This window comes from Dipodomys ordii, unplaced genomic scaffold, assembly GCF_000151885.1.
Source record: "Dipodomys ordii isolate 6190 unplaced genomic scaffold, Dord_2.0 Scaffold5, whole genome shotgun sequence".
Taxonomy (NCBI): domain Eukaryota; kingdom Metazoa; phylum Chordata; class Mammalia; order Rodentia; family Heteromyidae; genus Dipodomys; species Dipodomys ordii.
In genome coordinates this window covers 1,892,302-1,919,732 of record NW_012267221.1, presented here as the reverse complement: position 1 = coordinate 1,919,732, position 27,431 = coordinate 1,892,302, and the positions used below count along the sequence as shown (strand labels likewise).

Sequence of the window (27,431 nt, the reverse complement as noted above, 5' to 3'; positions counted from 1 at the left end):
TCCATCAGTTGGCAGGACTGAGCTTGTGTCCTCTGAGAAAGACAATACAATTTATCTTGTATGCAAATGCAGGCAATAACTGCATTTGAGGATGTAAGGCAGAATGAGCAGTGGTTGTATATATCAGAATGTTAAGACAGATAAATTTTGAGCAGCACAGGAGAAATAATCAAATGCTCTAAATTGTAATGTGACCCTTCATGGGAGGGAGCAAGGGCAAGACTCAAAAGCAGGATGGGTCCAAGACAGAAGCTATAGCAAGTGTTTAGCAAACAGCATTTGGACTTAAGTCTATGTCCAATTCCCATGGTGTACATACTTTTAAGAATGTGATGTCACGGAACTTTGATGAAGAAGAGATGTACATCATAAGCTCTTGAGGGTTGCTACAAGTTGGCCAATTATATGACTGAAAGATAATGTTTACATGTAGACTGTAACCCTAGCTATTTAGAAGGTGGAAAGAAGGAGGACCACGCAAGTCAGGCAATAAATGAGACCCTTCTACCTCAATCAATGAAAAGCTGTCATCTCATCTATCCAGGAAGTATAAATAAGATGATTGTGGTTCAGGCAGGACAAGGAATAAATGCATGATCCTATTTGAAAAATTAAAGGAGAAAGGGTTGGGTATGTGGCTGAAGTAGTAAAGTATCTGCCTAACAAGGCCCTGAATTAAAGCTGTATGAACTGTGGGGGCATAACTCAGTGGGAAAGCACGTGACTAGCATGTGCACAGCCCTGAGTTTGATCCCAACACTGCAAAAAGAGGTTTTGACAATAGTGAAGGGTAATGCTATTAGGTCAAAAATTATTTTAAATAATGTTTATGAGTTTATCAAACTACCTCATTCTCATACTCTCCATATATAGCTATAACCGAAAGATATAAGTGAAATCTTTATGTATTCTAGCAAAGAAATCTTTATCCAAGACTGCAAATTAATAATCTGTGGACCAAATGTGGCCTGAAAATGTAGGTCATTTAGCCACATGGTATTTCAAAATGTTGCATTTAAAACCCTTCACCCCCCAATCCCTTCTTCACCCTCACCCCTCCCTCAGCCAGTGGGCTTTCCTATGTTGAGTTTCTAAGACTCAATGTCGGCAGGTGGCCTACCCTGACTCATGCACTTCTTTGGCAATTCTCATGTCACTAAGGTTATCCGTTTTGTTACACATGATTTACTTTCTTTACAAGTTCTATTTGTCAGGACTTAAGTGACATTATAACTCCCAAGTGGGACTTTTTGTATAATCCTACCAGAAAATTTAAGTCTTAGGGCCTCAATTTACCCTGGTGTGAATGAGTTATATTAGAATATCTCTAAGGTTCATAAAGTTCTAAAGTTCATACCAATACCAACAATCGCAAAGATCTAACATCGATTCAGTGGCCACTGGATATGCTGATAGAATTCAGATAATCGTAACTCAAGATGTCAGGTAAGAGTCATCACATATCATTGCTAGAGAATCTTAGAGAATTAAGAGAGATAAGTAAAATTATATTTTGAATCTTTACATGAGTATATCTGTGATTAAGACTCTATCATATACAATTCAATAAAATGTAAAAAAGTATCTACTTCTTCAAATGCAAAATTCATAGTTATAATATAGCAACTAAATTATGTATCAAATATGAAGAAAGGCCAGGTGCCGTTCATGCTCATGCCTGTAATCCTAGTTACTCAGAAGGCTGAGATATGAGGATCACAGTTTGAAGCCAGTGAGCTACTATCCCTACCTAACCTCAAAAGGTTGGAAGTGAAGCTATGGCTCAAGTGGTAGAGCACTAGCCTTGAGCACAAAAGCTCAGGGACAGCAATCCAGGCTGTGTCCTTGTATTCAAATCCCAGGACCAACACACGTGTGTACACACGCATGCACACGTGTACACACAGACACACACGAATATGAAGGAGAATGAAAGCATTGTATACTCTTTATCTTAACCCTACTTTTTAGTTTTACTTTTCTGTTCAGTGGACAGTAAAATTTTCATTATTGAATATGGAGGGACATTTTAAAATGTCTCTCTGATAATCACAAAGTTGATGCAGAAAGCTGTCTTCTGACTGTGATTTTAACTTCAATATATTACTGCTTACATTTTTAAAGTAATTGTGTAGGAAAACATGAAGTGCTCATTTCCGAAAAAAATACAGTTAATACTGCTAGGTTATTCTTTTCTTAAATGACTTTAAATCTTTTCTGATGTTAGTCCTTTTTCTTATTCTAGTAATTTGGCATTCGTATATGAGGTGCTTGACAATATTTAAGAGACTATAAAAATGAAAATACAATTTATTTTTTCAAAGAAACATAGTATAATGGAAAAATAAATTAACTTACAGTCCCAGACATCTTGTCCAGTTCACTCATGGCCTCATGAATAGCAGCTTCTAAATGGTTATTTAGCTTTCCACTTCTGAAATTAATGAAAACAACATACCAGATTAATAAAGAAATGAAAATCTCTATTTAATTTTCTCATCAGAAAACAAAAGTCCTAGTTCCATCAGAGAAAGTCAATTTAATCACATTTGGAAAACTTCGCTGACAAAACAGCACTCTTGGATTCACAGCATACTGATTACAGTCACAAAACTATTTTAAAAAATTGAACACATAACTGAGGGGAAGTTTAGACTCCTCCTTCCATATATGTTACTTCCAGAAGCTGGTGATTTTCCAAGAATATTGGGCCAAGGATCTCCTTTCCCACAATTGCAGCTCATCCTCCTGGAAGACAGCCTGCTACTACTGCACAATGGTTTGGCTGGCTGTTGGGCTGTGTGGCTAGAAGGGCAGAGGGCCTGAACTGCAGGCTCTTGCCACTAGGGAGCTCCCTCTGCCCTCTCTAGAGCATCCTGGCTTCTGAAACTGAGCAAATGAAGCTGAAATTCTTCTGGTGCACTGTCTAGGTGGGAAATAGCTTACTAATCTGCTACACTTTAGACTTCAAGCTTGGTCTCCACATTTTCCCCAACTTAAAATAGTGTAACTATTTGAACAGATAAAGAAGGATAGTCTAAAGGTTCCTATCACTCCTATTGCCTTTTTCTTCACATTACAAATGTTAGGTTTGAATAACATAATACAATGACCAGTTTTGAAATTTACATCTTTGAAGCTATTGTGCCAATTATTACATTCAAGCAAATCACACTATCCTTTTCTGTGGTTATATAGCTTTCTTTCATCTTGTTAATGTGTTTTACTCCTGTACACACACAATTATTTGGAATACTAATGGGATTCACCCTATTTATCCTGTCAGGACAAGTACCAGATATGCTGCAGAGGTATATCTCTCCCTAACAAGCTGTTGGCTTGGCTTTCCAAGAGTTAAGTCGTATCTCAGCATCTACATGAAGACTGGAAAGTTTCAGTTGTGGGAGAATTTGGCTCACTGCTCCATTTAGTTTGGCTAGCATACTGTGTTTAAAAACATTTTGAACTTCAGTGGAATGCCATTAGATGAAGCCTTTAAGTTTGCCACAGCCCTTACTAACTAGGTTTTATCCTCAATACATCATGGGTAGAGACTTTATGTATCTTATTTCTTTCCATTCCTTACAGAACTCTGAGGCTTTTACTTCTGAATGTATACTTTGAGGCACCATTAATGCTTCACATATTTGTTAAACATATTTTTACAAAGCTAGCATAAATGGTCCTAATGTTTTGGAAAACATATGTGCACTTAAGTCAGTTGAACTGAAAGAAAGATTAGTGTTTTTGGTTTTAAGCAAATGTCAGCAGAGACATGGTATGGGCCCCTCCCTCCATACCCACCTTTTGCTGTCCTTGAACTCACTCAGCTTTAAAATTTTTCTCATTTGATTTTTTAGAAAGTTAATGCAGTGAAATAAAGACAAAATAGCATAACCACTCCCCAGAATGAACTCTTAATAGATTAGATATTTCCACTGTTATTTGCATTAAAATAATCAAATCTGGAGTTACCTCTTGCTCACTGATTTCACATTTTCTCCCACATGCCCTTTATCCACAAATAGCTTATTTTCTATACAAACAAAAGATCTTGATATACTCACTTTTTCTCATTATCATTGATTTTAAGCATTGTTTTAAAATAAGTTTTTCTATTGTGAATAAGCATTGTTTGAGTAGCTCTACAGTGTTAATTCCTTCCAACTGGTATACAATATTTATCATGTACTAAGCTTTCTTTCATTCACCTACCCACTCCAGTTTTGAGTGGCCTTGGTCATCTTGTGGAGTAAGTCTCAGCAGTTTTCCTAAGCATGATCCTAAGTAGCTGCAAGGGAACTCATGCCCAGAACTCTTTGGTTGGCTAAGGTTAAGATAAAGGCTATTTAATAACTGTCCTGATAGTATTATTCATATCTAAGTTGTTCTACAATAACGAGTAATGCAATAGGTACATCCTTAAGGAGTATGCACATAAGTTTGAAAACAAACTTAAACCTTTATGTATTTTTTTATCATAAATCTTACAGGTTTAAAACAGATAATACCTAAAATGTTCTAAGCAGCTAAAAAGAAGGTAAAATATTTCAATCAAAAACTATTAAAGTGGCTGTGAATAAATCTATTTCCTTCTACAGAAAACATTTCCAAAGAAATTGGTTCTCTCACCTGAATATTAATAACAAGACAGTTACTATTTAGTAAAAAATTCCCATGTACCAAGAACATGTTAACTCTTTATATATTATCTCACTTCATCCTTACAACAAGCTTAAGTATCACAACTGTTTATATGTGATAGTTTATGATACAGAATGGATGAAATACATTGCAACTGTATGTTTAATAAAATAGATACTTAACTGCAAATAACTTTCAAATACAATAGTTTTGCCAGGTATTGGTGGCTCATGCCTATATTCCAGTATTCAGGAAGCTGCAATCTAAAGATCAAGTTTGCAGCTACTGCTATGCAGGAATCTTTGAGATTCTTATTTCCAATTAATCACCAAAAAGCTGGAAGTGGAGCTACAGCTCCATATATCTATCTGTATCTATATATGTATATATATATATATATATATATATACATATTAAGACATTTGTATCCAACTTAGAAAATACAATAACATTATCATTAAAGTATAAACATGACTCAATAACTTATTGAATGAAAAGTTCTAGTTTTAGGATTTTTCCCATCATAATTCAGTAGATATTTAAAATAAAACTATTACCATGAAGAGAAGTAACAACTTTTGGAATAGAGAATAACATATATAGGTGAGGTATGACATTTGAATACTTCCTAAGAATCAAGAACTAAGGGTAGAATCTCTCAGATAACAGACTAGTTTTTATAGTAACTGGTCAGGTCAGGGAAAAATGAATGTACAAAGAAGAAAAAAGCTCCATGAGTTCATGAAATGAACACTTAGTCAAATTTAGTTTTCCAGTTTAGAGGGCCTTCCTGTGGAGTTTCTTCTACTATTTTTCTATTCCCTGCTGACATTTAATAATAAACATTTTTACTAATGGATACTCCAAAACCTACTTGATTAAGCAATAGAAGTTCATATAATCACATCTAATTACTAATAGACATAATTGCCACTTCTCAACTCCATGGCCTGTATTGTCACACTGTAGCCTTATCTTTAGCATTTTTTTAAAGCCAGGTACAGATCTGTGAATGGTACAAAAAATGCAAAGGAACTATTACAAATTGCTTTATAACGCTGTCACTTCAGAATGACTGTGGCTCATTTCGGGTTGGGTCAAACAAACCTGAGTGAGACCTGAACGATGAACCCTAGATTCTGGAAATCTAATCCTCAGAAACAGTAGATAGATTTAAGAATATTTAACAAGCTAAGTATGATTTTTTGGCTTTGAAATTAAAGTGTGCCTTATTTTAAAATCATTTTTACAGCACCATAAAACATCAGGTTACCATTTTTTTACATATCAACAGAAAATTTGATCCTCACTTAAATATGCAGAAAGTTATAATTTTTTGTGTGTAGTAAAGCTATTTCTGCTTCAAAGTACAAAATTACCTGGAGCAATGCATTGAATATGTTACTAACTCTAATGATTAGGATATAAAAATTAGTATGTCAGTTTAAAAATATTAATTTATTGTACAGTTTGCTATAAGACCGTAAGGATTAAAATACCTAAAGCTCTAAGCATTTAATGTGGCAAAATATTTTAGCTAGTGAAAAATATTACATAATTTCATTTCTTTTACTTACATCTTATAATAAAAATAGTTATCTATTAACTATCATTTGTCAAGTAGTGTGTTAAAGCTCTCTCACTATTGTCAATGTTATAATGATCCTTCTGAAGAAATTAATGCTTATTTTTAGAAATAAAGCATTTAGGCTCAGAGAGATTGCACAACATACCCAGATGTACACAGCTTCGATGAAGCAGTAATAAGATTTGAACCTAGGTAAAAAAATCAACCTGTTAGCTGGGCACAGTGGCTCATGCCTATAATACTAGCTACTTAAAAAGCTGACATCTGAGAATCACAGTTCAAAGCCAGACTGGGCAGGAAAGTCTGTGACACTCTCATCTCCAGTTAACCTCCAAAAAGCCAGGAGCTATAGCTTCAGTGATGGGACAGTGCCCAGGCTATAAGTTCAAGTCCCAGTAACAACCTACCCCTCAAAAAAAATCAACCTTCTTGCTCTATATGACACCTTGCTTTGTTTTTTAAAGCCTTTCCCTCTCTTTTTTTCTTTCAGTGTACAAATGCAGTGAAATCTTTGTCAAATGTAGTTAAGTCTTTGTCATCTTAAAAATTCTTCCATGTTACTTTTCAGAAACTTTTCATATTAAGGGTAAAAAGGAGAATGAATAATCCACCTGCTCTTTCTGCTTTCCATTTCTGTCCTTCACCCATGAGGCACTTTGTGGGGTGCACCCTCCACTGTATTCAACTTACTCTCACCAAGGTCACAGTGGCCTCCAAACTGTCTAATCCAATGGAGATTTTTCAGTTCTTGCCTTAAAGGATCTCTGTTGATTACTTTATCATCCAGGAAAAGGTTATTCTTTACTTCCTCCTCTCCTCCTTGATTCTCTTCCTTTCTGGTCTTCTTCCTATTGTCTTCATTTCTCTATGAACTATTCCAGTGTCTTAGCATTCAATCCTTAACTAACTTTGGGTTAAAGTGTTGCTGTGTGATCGCAGTCATTTGTCAAGTGCTACTTTTCCCATTTCAGAACTGTGTCTGAGTCATCTCACAGGAACTCAAACAGGGACCCAAAGGTTTCCTTCCTGCAAGCTCCATTTCAGTCTCCATTTCCACATCCATCGAGTCACCCAAGCTAAAGATCCAAGAGTTGTCCATAGTTATTTTCTTTCTTTCAGATTCTAATCAACTACCATGCTCTGTTAATTTTCCCTCCTAAATATGTCTTGCTCACACTCCTTCCTGTTTATTATCATGACTCCTCTGAGTTTGGGTCATCATCTCTTGTCTACTGGCATAAGATGATCAATAATATTCCTTGAAATTGATCCTATACACACATATCTAAAGTGAAAAGTCTTATTATCTGCCCTCTTCAGACACTTCTTTTTTTTCTTTCTTTTTAAATGAAAAGGTGATGAGCTGGGGTGGGGGCGAAGGGGGTTACTTAGTGGTAGAGTGCTCACCTTGAGCTGAAGAGCTCAAGGACAGCCTCCAGGCCCAGAGTTCAAGCCCCACAACTCACAAAAAAGAAAAAAGAAAAGAAAAGAATACATTTTACCCTCAAAGGATATGTGTTTTTCAGGTACTTCTAAAGAGATGAAGACTATGGGTCTTATGAAGCCCTTCAGAATCTGCTTCCTACCTATTCCTCTGGTTCTATGTCTTTGGACTTTGTATATGGTATTTTCTCTTAAAATCTATTCCTGATATGATATAAAACCTTTCTCTGCAGGTTGCTAGTCAGTAGCTCATGCCTGTAGTCCTAACTATCCAGGGCGTTGAGACCTGAAGACTGGTTTGAAGCCAGGTTCAGGCAGAAAAGTCCATGAAACTCTTATCTCCATATAATGGGCAAAAAGCTGAAAGTGTAGGTATGGCTCAAATGATAGAGCATTACCCTTGAGTGGAAAAAACTAAGAGAAAGCCCGAAGCCCTTTGTTCAAGCCCTAGTACCAGCAGCATGTACACACACACGCACACACGCACACACACACACACACACACACACGTATGGCAACAACAAAAAGCCTTCTTTTGTCCTCCACCCCATCTTGGCCTTGGCATCCTTTGGTCTAACTAATACCTATGTAGTATATTAGGTTTGGTTCAGGTCTCATCTCTAGGAACTCCTCCTTTCCAAGAGTTTACTCTCATTTTGCTATGATCTCAAAATACAATCTCTTGCTGTCATTGCTATTTCCACTTTCCCTGAAGAGTAAGCATCAAGGACTATAGCAATGTGCTTTTAAATTAGTTTCCTCAGAGTGGGAATATAAACGAATAAAGAAAAGATTTGATTCAATACATCATTATCAGTTATGTAATTTTCAACTAATTATTTAAGCTATCTGGGTCTGAATGTTCCACAATACATGCTAGTCTTGTGATTGGGAGAATAAAATATTAGATTTGAAATTACATGGGCAAAGTGTAAGGTATTCTGAAGGCAAGGCAAGGCTGTATACAAGTATTTGAAGTATACAAGATAAGGCAGTATGCTCAGATAACAGCATGATAAATAAAGCATGTGCTTCAATATGTTCTTTTACCTCTTCAATCTGTAATCTAAGTTGTATGGTTATTTTATCATGAGGAAAATTCCTTTAGACAATGTCCCTATTAACTGGCCACAAAGAATAATCTGGCTTTGAGGAAACAACTTTAAAATTGTGGTTTGTTACTCATTACCTTTCAAAAACTGCATAATTATGAATGTATGGGGAAACTCAGTTCACTTCAGGGCAGTGTATCTAAATATTTAGACGAGCTCATTTCATTTCTGTGTTACCAGTTATTTGGCATATAATTGAAGTAATTGTCATGCTTCAATGGTAGAAACATTTTAGGGATTCCTTATACCAAATAAAGGATACTGTTGAATAACTGGTCCACTGACAATTTTATGGTGTAGGCATTTTGCACTTTCTCTGCTTTCATCCAGTCTTAATATTGACTTTACTGGCTTTATCTTACTACTAAATCCTATTGCTAGTCTTTTATATAAGATATACCATTAGTCATCCTAATCTTTATTTTGTAACTTATATTTTGTAGTTCTCTACCTTAATAAATGATATAAATCAATGACACAAAACTACATTGTATTACAGCAACTTCCTAAAAATATTGCCTGCTCATATTATCTGTACTACAATTTGTTAAGAAAATAAAAATCCAGAAAAATGGGGATTAATGGCTTAAAGTCCAATGTCTTGTTATAATTGCAAAGGAAACTTATTTAAAAGTCTATACTCCTGCTGTAACAAAGCATCACTTTGACTAAGGGCTAATCTGTCAGAAAAATTTATGTATGTACAACGGGAAATATTCCCTCCCCCAAAAGCATTCGAATTGTAAATGACTTACTAAATTTCTGGAGCATATTTAATTATCGCTTAAAGAAATATCAATCATAGCTTCTTTCCTGCTGAACAAGTGGGATGGAGATGTAGAGAGTGAGGAAGGAGCTAATGAGAAAAGCAAATCCCACATATGGTTTTATGTAAATTTCAAAGAAAAAAGATTTTTGGTAATAGCTAATTTGGCTTGTGCATAATGGTTCTCTTTGGTGATAACGACTAAAGAGGTGTAGTACTCATAGGAGTTGAGTAGGTCACAACATGGACCCATTCATTGAGATTTCCTTTCCGTTTGAAGGAAAAAAATCAGGAAATTATATTCTTGAAAAATAAAATGAAAAACAGAAATGCTTACTTTCTGTTCCTTTTCCGGGCTCGGCTGTAGGCTTCCAAACCTTCTGTTAGTGTCTTCAACTTCTCGGGCTCCACCTGAGTGAAGGTATGAAGACCAAACCACATTACCCAGACCTGTAGTTATTAAACACGGGCTTTTACCTTCCTGCTGGAGCTGCAGGTTCTGAGAGGGGAGTAGAGCTTTAACCTTCTCGGCCCAGTCACATGAGCTGTCCTTGCTAACTAGCAGTCCACGTTGGAGCTCCCAGATGCACTATAGGAGAAATGAAACACTACTTGGCTTTGAAACTATCAACACTTTGCAAAAAATATGTTGAAAATAAAACCTGGAATTTAAATAACCTTTAGTTTACGAAGGTCTGGCTTGCTTTCTCCACTGGCTCCTCAGCAATTGCTGATAGTATTTCCATCAGGGTAAGACAAGTAGGGTGGTCAGGGAGGGGGTTTTGAGAACAACAGACCGGAATTTGAGTGAAATACAGCTTGTAAGCCTGTTATTTCCTTCTAAATATGACAAGAATACCTACCTTCCTGCTAGACTTGCTGCGAGCATTAAAATGTTGTAGTCAGTGGCTCCTGTGTGTAATCTTAGCTACTCAGGAGGCTGATCTGAGGATCACAGTTCAAAGCTAGGCCTGATAAGAAAGTCTATGAAGCCTGGCTCACGCCTGTAATCCTAGCTACTCAGGAGGCTGAGGTCTGAGGATTGAGGTTCAAATCCAGCCCAGGCAGGCAAGTTTGTGAGACTCTTATCTCCAATAAACCACTAGAAAACTGGAAGTGGTGCTGTGGCTCAAGTGGTAGAGTGCTCGGCTTGAGCTGAAGAGCTTGAGGGATAGTGCCCAGGCCCAGAATTCAAGCCCCATGACCGACCAAAAAAAAAAAAGAAAAAAAGAAAAAAAAAGGAAGCCTATGATACTTTTACCTCTAATTAACCATCAAATTAGCCAGAAGTAGAGCTGTTGATAAAATGGTAGAGAGCTAGCCTTGAGTTAAAAAAAAACCTAAGGAACAATGCCCTGAGTTCAAGCTTCAGTACTGACATGAAAACAACAACAACAAAACCCCTCGAAAAACATGTTGAACACACCCTAAAAGAGAACAGCTTTACTATATGGGATGCATTAGGCTTTGAAGAGGCCACAAGACAAGTAGGCAGAGGCCCGGAATAACTTGCACTGCTGTGGGAAAAAGGTGCTGCTGATACCTTGTGGGCATTTCCCCTCTCCTGCTCTGCCCTGATCCAGGCTTGCCCTGCTTTATCCCTGACAGTCTGTAAAGTCTGCTTTTTCCACAATTCAGCCACCAAGTGTAGCTGTGGGGTTTGTATATAAGGATGTATCTTCAGCCTTTGCTACCATTTCCAAGAGAACAATAGAGAGGAAAACTTGCGTGCTACTAATGAATTAAAACAGCTTTATAAAACATTTGCTATTTTATATCATCTGTAAAAATGAATCTAAGTAAAAACAATGTTGTTTGCTGTGTAAGCATAGCTTCAAGCTGGCTGCCAATAGTTTAGGCATGTAATCCGAAATACAGGAGGCTAAAATCTTAGGATCAATGTTTGAAGTCAGTTTAGGCAGGTAAATCCAAGAGCTTCTTATCTACAGCTAACCAGCAAAATGTCAGAGCTGGAGGTATGGCTCAAGTAGTAGAGTATCAGACAGCCATGAATGAAAGAGCTGAGCCAGGGTATGAGGCCCTGAATTTAAGCCCCAGTATTACACCAAAACAACGGAACAATTCCAAAATGTTCCCAGATACATGGTCACATTTTATGTTAGTAATCAGCTTTTATTTTGTATTACCTCATATTAAGGGGATAGGAAAGATTCTATCTATATTGTTTTCTTTTCTTTCTTTTTTTTTTTTCATGGGGCCTGAACTCTGGGCCTGGGCACTGTCCCTCAGCTTTTCAGCTCAAGGCTAGCACTCTATCACTTGAGCCACAGTGCCACTTCCGGCTTTTTTTTCTTTTTGCTTATGTGGTGCTGAGGAATCGAACCCAGGGTCTCATGCATGCAAGGCAAGTGCTCTACCACTGAGCCACCTTCCCAGCCCTTGTTTTATTTTCTTGAGACAAAGTCTTACTATATAGCTCATGCTGGCTTTGAACTTGCCATACTCTTGCTGCAGCCTCTTCAGTGCTGGAATACAAGCAAGCATCATCACACTCAGTTTCCATTTTTTTTGTTTTGTCGGTCGTGGGGCTTGAACTCTGGGCCTGGGCACTGTCCTTCAGCTCTTCAGCTCAAGGCGAGCGCTCTACCATTTGAGCTACAGTGCCACTTCTGGCTTCAGTTTCCATTTGTATTTAAACAGAGTTTTTATCAGTAAGAAGAAGGTTCTCCTTCTCATAAAGGCCTACTTGATACAAGTTGGTGTAGTGACATATCAGTGATTGATCAGGCCATGGAATATAGGTTCACATTGAAACAAAGAAAGACATCAGAATATACCAGAAAGATATAACCTGTTGGTCTTAAATTTAAAAGAAAAAAAAAGTTAGGTAAAACTATGTTTTTATGTCTTCAATTTTTATTTTATTTTATTTTATATTTATGTAAGAAATAAGCAAGGGCAAAAATAACATTTCTTGTATATTTTTTTAAGGTAAGCAAGGCCAGAACTGAAACTCAGCCTCTGATTCTAAAGCATTTAGTCTTTCTACCATACTAACTCCAACATGCATTCAAATGTTTTATACACACACACACACACACACACACACACACACACACACACACACACTCAAAAATCAGTAAGACAATGGATACCAGTGGCTTATGCCTGTAATCCTAACGACTCAGGAGACTGAGATCTGAGGATGGCAGTTTGAAGCCAGCCTGAGGAAAAAGTCCATGAGACTTATCTCCAATAAGCCACTCAGAAAAAAAGCTGGAAATGGTGCTGTGGCTCAAGTGGTAGAGCACTAGCCTTAAGCACAAAGAGACTCAGGGACAGTGCCTAGGTCCTGAGCCCCAGGACTAGCAAAAAAAAAAAAGGCTAAGATATTTAAAATCAAATTCCAGTTTCATTGAAGTTTAGGTGATAACATGCCCAAACTTCTATTCTTGAACAGATTTCTTAGGAACCTTTTCTGACCTAATTCTCTACTATAGTTTCTTCGTTTGATTCTGCCGCTGAAGATCTCAGTTGCTGTCATAAGGAACTATATATTATGCATAAAGGATTCAATGACCTTGAAAACGAAAGCAGTGATAGTGCTTCTGAAATATACATAAGGTACACACCACTGTGTATTTCTGCTGTGTGGCAGGATCATACATATCTAGAGGAAAAATGTTTACTTTTTTGAGAATTTTAGTGCATTACTGTATTATACATTACATGTGAAGAATATTTTCTCCCCTGAGAAAAATTCATATATTTGTACAATATTAAAAAAAGATTTAAAGTTACTTCATAAAAGAAAAAAATCTATTTCCTATCAAATAGAAATCATGCGAAAGGATTTAATGAGGATTTATTATAAACTACTTAGTTAACTTGTACACAAAAAAAGTACTGGGAAATCAAGTATCTACATGTAACATCAAAAAGGTTATACATACTCGATCTTTTTTATAAAACTTACAATAAATATGCAAATAGTTCAAGATACTTAAAAACTCATACCTGTTATTACAATATCAGATTTGTATTTTTATGAGCTAGGAATTTTATAAATTATTTAACTTAATACTCATTGAGAGATGAGTTAATGCTTAGCTGTAATCTGCTGACATGGCTTCATCTTAACAATAATGATATTAATAGTAATGGCCATCTTGATGCAAGTTCTTTATAGTTGTCATTCAAGAATTGTAAAAAGGTATCCAGAATGTGCATAAACACATCCATGTGTATTTGTAATTTTCATATTACCTTATATATCAATACATATATGTTGAATTTTTAAATTCTTACAACAATCCTTCAATATATAGTCTCAGAGGTGTTGAGTGGGTTTAGAAATATTTCCAAACCTCATACTATTATGTTATGAAGGATGAAGAACTATTTTGAACAAGGTTTAATCTTTTGTTCATAAGGCATAAATTAAATACTTAGTCATTTAATTTTGATTGGGGCCAACACAGTGGAATATAGTATATCTCAAAAGTAACAATATCGATGACAACAGGAGATAAAAACCTTTTTAAAAGGGCTGGAAGTATGTCTCAAGTGGTAGAGTGCCTAAGTAGCAAGCACCAGACACAGAGTTCAAACCCCAGTACTACAACAAACAATAAGCTTTCCAAAAAGCCACAATGATCCTACAAAATGAGGGCGAGCACATGATACAGGAACCTGGGTCAATGATTCTACATCATCTTAATAGAGCGAATCAACTAAATGATGCCAAAATTTCCTATAGGCATTTAAACCCTGATAACACTTTTCTTTATGAAGTCTTATTTTTACTAAGTGCTAGGGCATGACTATCACACCAAGGTTGAAGGATGGAGCCACAGCACCTATTTCATAACAGCTAACCCCAAAGCTCTCCTTTCCATTTGTGACTTGCCCGTTCTATTTCTACAATATCCTGTTGCTGGAGGAATGGTGGATAGTTAGAAGGCTATCGTTGGGGATGCCTATTATTCATACCTTATTAGTGCTACTGCTCTAAGCCTTGGTTTTCTTCTTGGTAAAGTAGAGGTAATGATGGACAAAGTTATGGACCATTGAAAGGATCTAAAAGGCCACGAACATGAAGGTGGTTTATAAACACCAAACTGATTTATACCACTGGTGGCATGTGAAATCATTTTAACAAAACATGAATGAACCTTTAAATATTTACATCCAAAAGTTTATATTAGAAAATACAAATTAGCCAGGCACCAGTGGCTCATGCCTATAATCCTAGCTACCCAGGTAGCTGAGACCTGAGGACTGTGGTTCAAAGCCAGTCTGGGCAGGAAAGTTTGTGAACCTGGTATCTCCAATTAGGTGTGCACATGTGTGTGTACGCACACATTCCTACAAGCCAGAAGTGGAGCTGTGGCTCAACTGGAATGTTAGCCTTAAGAACAAAAGGTCAAAGCTAGTGCTCTTGAGTTCAAGGCTAGTGGTCTGAGTTCAAGCCCCAGGACTGGCACAAAACAAAAAAAACCCAAAAACCTCAAAGCAACAACAACAAAATTAACATCACACTATCATTTCACAATATGATATTGTAGAATAAAAATAAAGAAATCAGGCTGGGAATGTGGCTTAGTAGTAGAGTACTTGCCTAGCATGCATGAAGCCCTGGGTTCCATTCCTCAGTACCAAATAAACAGAAAAAGCCAGTGCTATGGCTCAAGTGGTAGAGAGCTAGCACAGATCAAAAGAAGCTCAAGAACAGGCTTAGGCCCTGAGTTCAATCCCCAAGACTGGCATAAATAAATAAATATATATATATAAATAAACAATAAATCATTTCAGTTTTCAAGTATATATAAGAGTGTCTAGTGTATAAATGGCCAATAAAATATTAGTTGACTGAATAAATTAAGAAATGAATTTAAAGAATATTTTGTAGTAAGTAAAAGTGCAGATAACATGCAGGTTTAGCTGAAATGTAGGAAATATAGTTCTGAAGCAATAAGGAAATACAAAACATATATTAGTTATAAAAACTTATTAAATAGTAAATATTTAAAATAATAGCAAATATTAAAAAGTGCTTCAAACAAAAAATAAAGAAATCAGGCTGGGAATGTGGCTTCAAACAAAATAACTTCAGTATAATCATTATAATGTTTTAGAAAGAATTGGATTTAATGACATCTTATGAAGAATTTAGGATAAAAAGTTAATTCAATTGTGACAAAGTGGACAAATCGATTCTTCCAGCAATAGTAGTCATGGAGAAGTCCTTTAAGTGAATCATGGTATTTTCAAATAAACTAGCCAGATGCACACTATTCCAGCCTTAGCCAGTGACATTTTCTGAGGCATTTTCCTGTGCTTTTTCTCCTGTTTGCTTAGGATAGTGCTGCTTTTCAGCACTACTAAATTATACTATAGGGGCTGAATAAGTCCATTCTAAATGTGATAACATTTATTAACTCACACAATACATAAGAAGAATCACATGTTTTTGATAAACTCAAATTTCTAAGAATATAGTAGTTCCTGTCACAGAGGCATGCATTTGCCTCAGATTTGAGATTCCATTTGTTACTATCTATATATAAAAATTACATTGACAAGTGAACATTGTGAATCTGTAATCTGCTAGATCTCAGTTACCTGTGTTAAAGGAGATAGGACTCCTACTCCTATTTAAACTAGATGAGGGAAAAAATAGTTTATGATATTTTACAATTCCTCTCAGTAAAGTCTACATACAGACTTACTCTATCTTTTCACTGTTTGGTCTTTTTCTTGATATTCACATTTTTGGTTTTATCTAGTTCTTCATTCTTATTATCTTTCAAATTTTGATTAGGAATTGACTTAGCCAGACTCGATTTTATCTTCCTTATTACATTCAAAATCCATTCTGTTCTCTTTTCAAGGAGTTCTTGGTGCTGACAGAGCATTGATTGCCCCTGTCACACTACCAGCTATAATGCAGCCCAAATATTGTGGATAATGATTGAGTACAATGAACATATTGGTTTGTAACAATAGTACCAAAAATTACAAATTAGCAAACACTGATAATCAAGCACAGAAAGTATAGTCTTCAAAGAATGTTTAAATACCACAGAAAGGCATACCTCCCAAAGTGGGTCCCTAGGCTCAATTCTTTTCTTTTTTGTCCATTGTGGGGGCTGAACTATGAGCCTGGGCACTGTCCCTCAGCTCTTCAGTTCAAGGCTAACAACCTACCACTTGAGCCACAGTGCCACTTCCAGCTTTTTCTGTTTATGTAGTGCTGAGGAATCGAACCCAGGGCCTCATGCATGTGAGACAAGCACTCTATCACTAAGCCAAGTTCCCAGCCCTTTTCTTTCTTTCTTTTTTTAAAAACTATGGTACTGGGCTTTGAATTCAGAGCCTAGCACTTGCTCCTGTTCTACTGACTCTCCATACACTTGAGTCACACACACCTCCAGTTTGGTGTTTTTGTTGATTATTTTAGAGCTGCTGTCTCTCTAATATTTTCTCCTTGGTTGGCTTCAATGTCCTCATTCTTAGCCTCTTGAGTAGCAAGGATTATAGATGTAAGCTTCCACTACCCAGAGCAGGTACAATTTCTTAAGTTATACATCTCCAGAAGATGAAGGAAGCCACCTTTGTTTCTGCACTACACTACTCAAAGGTGTGTGATGTGGGACTAAAATACAGAAAGTACATTGCCCTGCATGAATTCAATTATGAGTTTTACTATGGATGAGTTTTGTCTGTTTTGAAACACTACTCAAGGAGCCATTTTTATTACTACCTATCAAATACAATCATATGGAAAAAAAGTGTGATTCTAAGGAGGTGTGGGTAACCTTTCTTAAAGGTCAGAATAGACATCAGCTGTAAGACCAACGAAATATAAAGAACAAAGAATAGTGTTCAAAAACCAAAAAGAAAATCATGAAGAATTCGTGTTTTGATTATTGTTACTTGAGGAAGAACTGTCTTAGGCTAATTCACAGAAGATCAGGAGTGGCAGATGAAAATGATGAAATATATTCTAGAAAATAAGCATTTTATTTAAGAATAATTACTAAAATAACTACATAAAGATAACCATTTCCCCAAGAAGTAACAAAGGCTTCAACAACTTTGCCATTATGGCACATACATGTTGTGCCAGGGGTAGCAACTGTCTCTTCAAGGATTCCTTGAGTTTGGAAAGCCATCTGTCTGGCCCTGGCTGCATACTGGAGTCTAACACTAAGGTGTTATTCTTGACCACGAAACCATAAATGATAAAAAACTTGTGATTCAGAAAGAACCTTTCGTGAGTATATTTAGAGCAGCATAACTATTCTAGAACATACTTCATTAGAAACTTGACAACCAAGGAAAAATATTGGTAAGGAGATGTCACTAAAGTAAAAGTTACAGAACTGTCAAAGTGCTTCAATACTAGGTATATACATGTGATTCAGGCCAAGTTTGTTTTATAGATGATTTTCAAAATTTTTACTAATTAATACTCATGGGTGGGGAATGAGAAGAGTTAGTGAGGTAGGAGAATGCCTGAGCTGATTGATTGATTGATTGATTGATTGATTGTGTGTGTGTGTGTGTGTGTTGGTTCTAGGGCTTGAACTCAGGGTCAGGGTGCTGTCCCTCAGCTTTTTTGCTCAAGGCTAGCACTCTACCACTTGAATCACAGCTCCATTTCTGGATTTTGTTAGTTTGTTAGAGATTAAGAGTGTCACAGATTTCATTCGTAGGCTGGCTATCAACTATAATTTTGAGATCTTACCCTCTTGAGCATTTAGGATTACAGGCATGAGCCACCCAGCAGAGTTGATATTTTTTTTTTATCAACACTGAGGGAAGAGAAACTTTTACTCAACAAACTGAGTGCTTTAAAATGCTCTGACCAGGGTAAACTCCTACTTGAAACTAATAGCTGATAGTAATTTATAATCACATATGCCAAATTTGTATGTTCTATAATAATGTTCATGAAAACTGTTAGAAATTGTTTCATTTACTGAATATATTCTTTACAATCCTTTTGGACTCAACCCGGTTAGTAAATTCTCTACATACAGAATATGCATAAATAACTACAATCAGTTACCTGAGTCCTACAATTGGTGACATTCAAATTAACATAACTGTCTTAAATAGAGAACAAGAGGAAAGAAGTTAACTTTAGTAGGCCTCTTTTATGTTCTTGGACAACATATGGCATCTCATTTAATTGTTAAAATGTCTGAGTAGGATTAATATTCTTCTCTTAGACTAGAGATTGTTCACACAGCACAAACGCGTGCAATGGGTCAAGGTAGCTTTAAAGTGGCAATCTTGTTAATTATTTTTTTCCACTTTATCTCTTTCAGAAAAAATTTGGAGTGGCTTGGTGAGAAAAAAAGTCTATAAACTATAGTAACAAATGATAGGTTGTGGATAGAGAGGAAATCATACACACACACACACACACACACACAAACACACATATGTATTGTAAAGGCCATGCACAGAGGAGTTACAGTTATATGAGTCAGGTAATGAGTGCATTTCTTTTTGAAGCATGTCACCTCTTCCCTCTTTTGGGATAATGTATTTCAAAACTTGAGTTAACATAGATTTTTTTTTTGTCAGTCATGGGGCTTGAACTCTGGGCTTGAGCACTGTCCCTCAGCTCTTCAGCTCAAGGCTAGGGCTCTACCACTTGAGCTACAGCAACACTTCCAGTTTTCTGGTCGTTTATTGGAGATAAGAGTTTCACGAACTTTCTTGCCCAGGCTGGCTTTGAACCATGATCCTCAGATCTCAGCCTCCTGAGTAGCTAGGATTACAGGTGTGGGCCACCAGCGTCTGGCAACATAGATTTTTTTTTCTTTTTTCTTGTCTGAAACCCAGACTCAAACTCAGTATCTGATGCTTGCTTCCACTCATTGGCTTGTTCTCTATCATCTAAGCCATGCCTCCAACCCCGAGTTAACATAGATTTCATCTGGTATCATATGACAAGACCTTGGATAAATTTACTTCAGTGAAAATAGAAATAGTATGAAAGCTAACAGGGCAGAACGGCTTAAAAATGATAATCTGTAAGAAAATTTGGGGGCAAACTTTTCTTTTGAAATTCTACAAACAGTAGGGGAAGTGGCTCCACATTACACATCACACATCAGCAAGGTAGAATTAATAGACTTTACTATAATAAATAAATACATTGCTTATGATGTTAGCCTCTAGATTTTGTTAAAATGTTAGGTATCTTAGTATGCAGAAGGGAGACTAGTACTTTGCTTACCTGGATAATAACCATTGTTGGTTGTGGGGCTTGAACTAGTGTCTTGGCACTGTCCTTGAATTTTTCGCTCAAGGCTAGTGCTCTACCACTTTGAGCCAAAGCTCCATTTCTGAGTTTGGGGTGGTTAACTGGAGATAAGAATGACACAGATGGAGGGGTGGGGAGGAGGGAGGCTGGGAAGGGATGTGAAGGATAAACAAAGGAGGAGGCTGCAATTCTTGGTAAGAAATGTACGCATTATCCCGCCCATGTAATTGTAACCCCTCTGTACAGTATGTTCACAAATAAAATAAAATAGAATTAAAAAAGTGGTAGAGTGCTATCCTTGAGCTGAAGAGCTGAGGGACAGCCCCCAGGCCCAGAGTTCAGGCCCCATGACCGGACCCCCCCCAAAAAAAATAATAAAATAAATAAGGAAAAAAAAAAAAAGAATGTCACAGACTTTCCTGCCTGGGCTGGCTTTGAACTGTGATCTTTAGACCTCAGCCTCCTGAGTAGCTAGGATGAGAGGCATGAGCCACCTGTACCTGGTGAAACCTTATTTTTAAAGCTTTATTTATCTAACATTGCTGAGCATTAAGGGGTTCTATGTAAATAAAACTTCCATCATAATTGGTTCACTTTGATAAGAGGACTAATTAAAAACTGTTTTACTAGATATCTCTCTCAAATAGATCAGGCTTTGTTTCAGTTATTGAACATAGTTCAATCGTTTTCTGAAGAACTGGGTCACTACTATGTTAATAATGGCCCCTTGACCTGAAGTCAGAGAGATCAGTTTGAAATTTTACCTTCTCTCATATTATGAAAAGGAGAATACTGTAGGGCAACATGGGCATCACTAAAGTATAAGGAAGTCCTTCCTTTGTTTTGTGAACTAAGAAGAAAAACCCAGTGTTGCGAAGCCGTATGTTTGTCTTGTTTTTTTTTTTTTTGTTGTTGTTGTCGTTGTTGGTCATGGGGCTTGAACTCTGGGCTTGGGCGCTGTCCCCACACTCTTCAGCTCAAGGAGAGCGCTCTACCGCTTGAGCCACAGCACCACTTCCAGTTTTCGAGTGGTTTATTGGAGATAAGAGTCTCACAGACTTTCCTGACCCGGCTGGCTTTGAACCATGATCCTCAGATATCAGCCTCCTGAGTAGCTAGGATTATAGGAGTGAGCCACCGGCGCCCGGCTATTTTTTTTTCTTTTATGTGCAAAAGTGAGGTAGGTTGTATGGAAAATGCAAAGTTTTTTTTATTTATGCTAACTGCCCTAGAGCTTTAAGGATCGTATATTGAAATGATAAATATTTTGTGTACTATCACCAATTTGTATCACATTTTCAGTTTCTACTTCAAAATATATGTTTTAAATTATATTTCATTTATTTTCTAAGAATACTTTTTTGTATCTTAATATCAACCTCTTAATTTGAGAATGCAAAAATCATAATACTAGACTATGAAAGGAGAAGAAGTTGAATTTTCAGAAGCAGTTAGTTTCATGCTTTGTGGTAGGAATTCAGCTATTGTCTAAAATAAGGAATAAGAATTTGAATTTTTATAGTACTGTGACTTTATAGTGAATAGGAAGTAGCTGCTTATTTGAGTAAAGCAAAATAAATGCTTTTAGACTGTTAGAATTTTTTATAAGAAAGTCTAACTGGACAACTCAACTTCATGAGTACACCTAAATAAGAAGATTCAGTCATTTTTTAATGATAAATGTGTTAAAGTGCATGTGTGTGAAATATAAATGGGTTAAAAGCACATTTAGTATTGGAAGACTATTTTCAAGGAAAAAGGGGGCCATAATCTTTAGTTAAGGTGGGTTTTTTGTTTGTTTTTAATGGCACATGAAAATGACTTGGTTCATTTGCATAGAAGTTGTAAGACATTTCAGTCTATATCTTGTATTTGTAGCAGGTCCATTTATGTTACAAAAGCTCACTTTTTCTGCTTCTAATTATTTTTGAATAAGCTGTCAAAAATATTCACATTTATCAACCTAAAAAATGTTTTCTGGTTTGAGTATAGAGAATAAAGTACTTTGTGAATAGGAGTATGGAATTCATTTTCTTATCAAATGTAGAAACAGTATGCCCAGAGTGTCCCTGACAAGTATATATTGAGCATTGGAAGCAAGGGTTTAAAGACTTCCTTGTCTTTCGAACAAAGACAATTCTTTTATTGTGCTGGAAAAATGCTTTTGGTTTCCTGTTATTAAACCTAAATGCCAACCAAAGTTTGGACAGAGCTGAAGCAGTGTTATAGAATGTTCTCTTTAAGAAACATATATATATATATATATATATATACATACATACATATTTTTCTTCCTAAGACTAAGTTTTACTATCTAACAGGATGAAAATTTACATTTCTCTATCATATAAGGAGAACATCATTTCCTTCTGCTCAAACATAAATTTTTCTATCTGCTTTAAACATTTGTATATTTCTTGCCTGTGAGCCAATTATACCATTTGTATTGGGGGTGAGGGGGTGGAGAGATAAGTAAAGCCCTACTAATTTCTTCTAAATTGAATGGTAGTTTCCTGGAGAAGTTTTCATTTAATTGATATGATCAGATTGTGTTAAGTAGAACCAGACTATGGGATTACACTTTTCTATATGTTATAAGGCCCAGAACGTTTCCTGAAAGGAGAAAGCCCATTCTGAACTCAGATGTTATCTTAGGCATCCAGAAATGAATGTAGTGTGTAGTGCATGGAGGAGAGCTGTCCCTCAGCACTTCCAGTCACTGGGAGGTCTCCTATTCCTGACACATTCCTGTACCTCCACTGGCTACCATATTTTTCCCCAGCCAGACTCTCACCTTCCTTCTCTGTTTATAGAATGAAGAATTAGGTACCTGCAGAGAAGGAAGGCAGAGTTGACAAAATTCAGAAAATCCAGTCCTTGGGTTAGAGCCACCCTGAATCTAGTGGGATCTATAAATGCTTCATAACTCACCCCTTGTCCATATGACATTTTGGTGACTATAACCATCCCCTCTTCATTTTATGCTCCAGAAGCTTGTGAGACCTCAATGAGTCATGAAGAATCTTAAATGCAAATCCAAAGAATCCAAAGTGATGATAACAAAAAACAATAATTGATATCTGAACAAAGGTTAGTATTTGACAATGGATAAAGATTGGTATACCTTCCCTTCCTCGGGGCTTTGTTGACATGAACTGTGAACGTCGTCTTCTCTTACTAATTTTCCAGGCCAGGAAGTCAGTCCTTTGAATTGGCCCCAGACCAAGTCGCCAACGTTGAACGTCCTTGGTCTATAATGTATCAACTCATTTGAAGAGGGGGAGTCCGGATTCCTTAGGTCATCTTCACTACTAATGCTTTTAGCATCCGACGGGCTAGGCACACACCCATTCATGCTTTTGGCATTAAAGTCTCCATTGTAATGGATGTAGTCTTTGACCAGAGAATTCTCCAAACTATTCGAGGAACCTGGAGATTGCTCCTCTAGGACCAGGTCTTGCTTTGCAGTGCTTAGCAGCTCCCCAAATCCCCGACTCTGTCGAGGTCTGTTTCCATTAATATGTGCACATCGTTCCACAGTGTTCTCTAGTCTCTCCTTAAAACTCATCATAGTTCTTTTGTAGTTATTATACCTGAAATTTTCCTCCAGAATTTTTTCTCCTTGACAGTTTCGTGGTGGTAACAGTATTGGATGCTGTTCCCCAGGCAGAAATGGCAGTGTAGAGACATTGTTGGGCCTTTCGTGACAAGAACTGCTGTGGATATGGCCTGGATGATCTAAGAATTCCTCATACTTCCATCTGTTTCTCTCCCCTCTGGGGCTTTGCTCCCCATCCCACTGTTTTTTGGATGTGTGGCAACTTGCTGACTTGAAATACTCAAACCCGTCTCCTTCATTGGAGTTTTTACCATGGTCTACATTCCTGGGTAGCCGAGCCCCTCTTGCATTCCTCAGCCTGCCATCGTGATCAATGCCTCCCACGTTTCGTCCATGAATGACCGCACTGACAGCACTGGAGAGATTTAATGGATCACCAATTGAGGCAGTGAAGGCACTCATGGCACTCAGGGCTGGAATAGGGCTGATCTGAGTTGTACTGTTGACCGCCGTGGTGATGACAACCTGCATCCCTTTGCTGGCTGCGTCGACAACGGCTTTGTAAATGGCATCCACAGAGGCATCATTTTGGCCATCCTTCACCTGCTGACTAAGAGATGGGTCAATCCTTGGTTGCAACTCACAGGGACTATCTTGGAAAGGTGGGAGTGTTGTATGTGGATTCTCAGGAATTGATGTGAGCCCTGGCTGAGTGCTTATTCTTTTGTTTAGGAGAGCTGTGTCTTCTTGCATTCTCACCTTGAAGAAATAGAAAGAAAGCAGAGAAAGGGAGAGAGGAAGAGAAAGGGGGGAAGGGAGAGGAGAAGAGAGGGAGAAGGAGAGAGGGGAAAAACATTAAAAGCCTCAAAGAGAAAGACCATAATTTTAAGATTTACCAAAAGGCAAATGTCTAACAAGAAAGGAAGATAAAGAGCAAGATTCAAAAAGAAAAGAAAAGTACTCTGCATAGAAAAGCTTATGTCTTAGTAATATACACCTTAGTAGTATCTGGATATTGTTTCTTTGGTTGAAATAATGCAGTAGACTTTCATTTTATCACTGCTAAACATTCTCTAGAGAAATGAAATTTGAGGCGGTTGAACACAGGAGCCTTCAGGTGATGACTCTACTTACTTAAAGGCCTTTGCAATGTAAGATTCAAGGCATAGATAAGCAAATCAGAGGAAGTAAGTATTGAAAAATGATTTCTAACATACTGGTGTTTTCACTTAACTAAGTGAAATGTAATATGAGATAAAAATGAGCCAAGTAAGTCAAGTGGTAAGGACTCACGCCTGTAATCCTAGCTACTCAGGAGGCTGAGATCTAAAGGATTACAGTTCATAGCCAACTCAGGCAGAAAAATCCATGAGACTACATCTCTAAAATAACCAGCAAAAAGCCAGGGAGGAGGCTTGGTTTAAATGATCTGACAGCCAAACAAGCTGAACAAGCACTAGGCTCTGAGTTCAAACCCCATTACTTGGAAAAAATTAACACTTTTTAAAATGAAGTATTTTGATTTGAGACTAAATTTTTGAAGTCTTCAGCTGGGGTAGTAACATCTTCCCCTCAGCCTTATCTGGGCATTGGCTGAGGGACAGTCTCACACTGTCCACGATGGCAGGGCTTAACTATAAAAGTGATTCTCAGCTGCAAAGAGGTGAGGGGAGCAAGCATATAAAATTTCAGTACAGGAAGGATGAGTGCACGCCTGAAAAATCCTTGAGCTTTTTCTAATTTCATTAACACTCATTTAAGAATTACTGCTCCAAAACTGGATGACAGTGGCTCAAACCTGTCATCGTAGCTGCTCAGGAGATAGAGATCCGAGGATGTTGGTCCAAGCCAGCCAGGGCAGAAAAGTTCATGATACTACAATTAACCACAAAAAAACCAGAAGTAGGCTGTGGCCAAGTGGTAGAGTGTTAGCCTTGAGGGGAAAAAAGCTCAGGTACAGTGCCCAGGCTCCAAGATGAAGCTGCACATTCATTCTCTCTCTCTCTCTCTCTTCCTCTCTCTCTCCTCCCTTTCTTTCTCCCTCCCTCTCCCCCCCTCTTGCTACTCCAAATGACCCTCTCCAAAAAATCCTTCCCTTCCTGCTTCAATATTCTTCCCACTGAACCAGAACTTGCTATTAGACAGCATATAAACCACTTTATTGTATTACCCCCTTGTCTACATGTAAGGGATAAAAATCCCAAACTTGGATCATTTCAACTATGTGTCTTGCAGTAAAGGTGTATCTTGATAGGAACCCATGGCTTCCCACCTGCACTGAGGGCCTTTGTTTATCCTCTAGTTCTGTGATGTAGTGAGATCTAGGAGTCTCATTTTCCAGTTATTCAAATCGTCTTCTACTTCTTCTACCATCTACTGTAACTACTGATCTTGGTCAGTAACCTTATTTAATAGAGAAAATGGAATTACAGCTAAAAATTCTCATGATTTCTTGGACTCCAGTATTCTTTGCTTCCTTAAAGTGGACATGCTCTATAATGATGCCTAAGTGTATGGTAAGAGGCTCCTGCTTCCTGGAGTAAGTACTCCTATGTTCTTGGTGAGTGAACTCTCCATTCACCAGTTCTCCTGAGATCCTAGCTCCTCTGTTTTTCCTTGTCTTACTTGTGTTGCCCCTCTCACTTTTTGGGTTCTTCTTTTTAACATATGATTGTGTGCACGGAATCTATGTTTTTAAAAATGTATTCAAGGGGCTGGGCAGGTGGCTCAGTGGTAGAGCGCTTGCCTCACATGCATGAGGCTCTGTGTTCGATTCTTTAGCACCACATAAACAGAAAGAGTGGGAAGTGGCTCTGTGGCTCAAGTGGTAGAGCACTAGCCTTGAGCTGAAGAGTTGAGGGACAGCGTGCCCAGGCCCAGAGTTCAAGCCCCATGACCGACAAAAAAAAAAAGTGTGTTCATGTTCAATCTAACTTGTCCCTAGGAGCACTGCCCTATTTGTCTTCTGTTCTTAGTTTCGTTCGTAACGTTCATTCACCAGGCCATCCCTGCAGTCTGACTGCTGCTCTGAAAGCTCCATCCAGAATGAATCTACCACCACAGTCACAACCCCTGGCTGAATGGCTAAGCCCAATGGATTATCTTCAAGCCCTATCTTGTTTTCTTGGTAAATACTTGGGTTTATCTTCCTTTCTGAATTTTTTAAATTACATATATATTAAGTTCAAAATGATAAAAAAAGCGTTTTCCTCTCAATCCCTCCCCAAATCCATTTTCCCATTCAAATTTGATCTTATTTCCTGTCTTAGAAGTAACCAGTACTGGAGAGCATCATGAGGGTATTCCCCCCTCCCCACCTTGATAGTGCTGGGGTTTGAACTGAGGGCTTCATGCTTGCTAGGTAGACACTCTATCACTTGAGCCAAATCCTTGGCTACTAAAGACATTGTAATCTATTAAAGTATGTAGGTGAATGTCTAGTTTGTCTTCTTTCCTAATCTACTCTAATTCCATGGAATTAAAGTGTAATTCTGTTCTAGAAGTAAAGTACTACAGTGGTATCATACTAAAGATCTTTCTATGTCTATGTAATCTTTTAAATTATTAAGTAGGACTGGGCATGGTGGCTGATACCTATAATTCTAGGTACTTAAAAGGTGAGGATTGGGAGGACTGAAGTTTAAAGACAACCTGGGTAGAAAATTGGCAAGCCCTCATCATAACAAATAAGTCAGGTATCATAGCATGTGACTGTGGTTCCAATTATGTGGGAAATGTACATAGAAGGATTGCAACCAAGATCAGCCTGGGCAAAAACTCATAACTTATCTGAAAAATAATGAAATCCAAGAGGGCTGGGGAGTGGCTTGGGTGGTAGAGAGCAACTCTAGCAAGAACAAAGTCCTGAGTTGGAACCACAATCTGTCAAAAAACAAAAACAGCGTATCTACAACCCCCCCATAAAACTATTAGAAAAACAGATGTACCATAACATATCACTATACCCCTATTGATAGACAGGGATCAGAGTTTATGACATCACAACCCATGTTGTAATGAACAATTTCGGTATGTGCTCTTTGGCTCACATCTGACAACTTCTTTTATATAGA

The 27,431-nt window shown here is 37.4% G+C and overlaps 1 protein-coding gene across 1 annotated transcript in view; it reads right to left on the bottom strand.

Annotated features, from left to right (window-relative positions):
* Mbd5 (methyl-CpG binding domain protein 5) overlaps nucleotides 1–27,431 on the bottom strand; it is a 62,650-nt gene that overhangs the window by 1,690 nt on the left and 33,529 nt on the right. The window contains exons 7-9 of the mRNA XM_013030859.1: nucleotides 22,924–24,117; nucleotides 9,891–9,964; nucleotides 2,359–2,434 (exon numbers count right to left, since the gene is read on the bottom strand). Coding sequence (XP_012886313.1) covers nucleotides 2,359–2,434; nucleotides 9,891–9,964; nucleotides 22,924–24,117 — 1,344 coding nt within the window. The remainder of the gene's footprint in view (nucleotides 1–2,358; nucleotides 2,435–9,890; nucleotides 9,965–22,923; nucleotides 24,118–27,431) is intronic.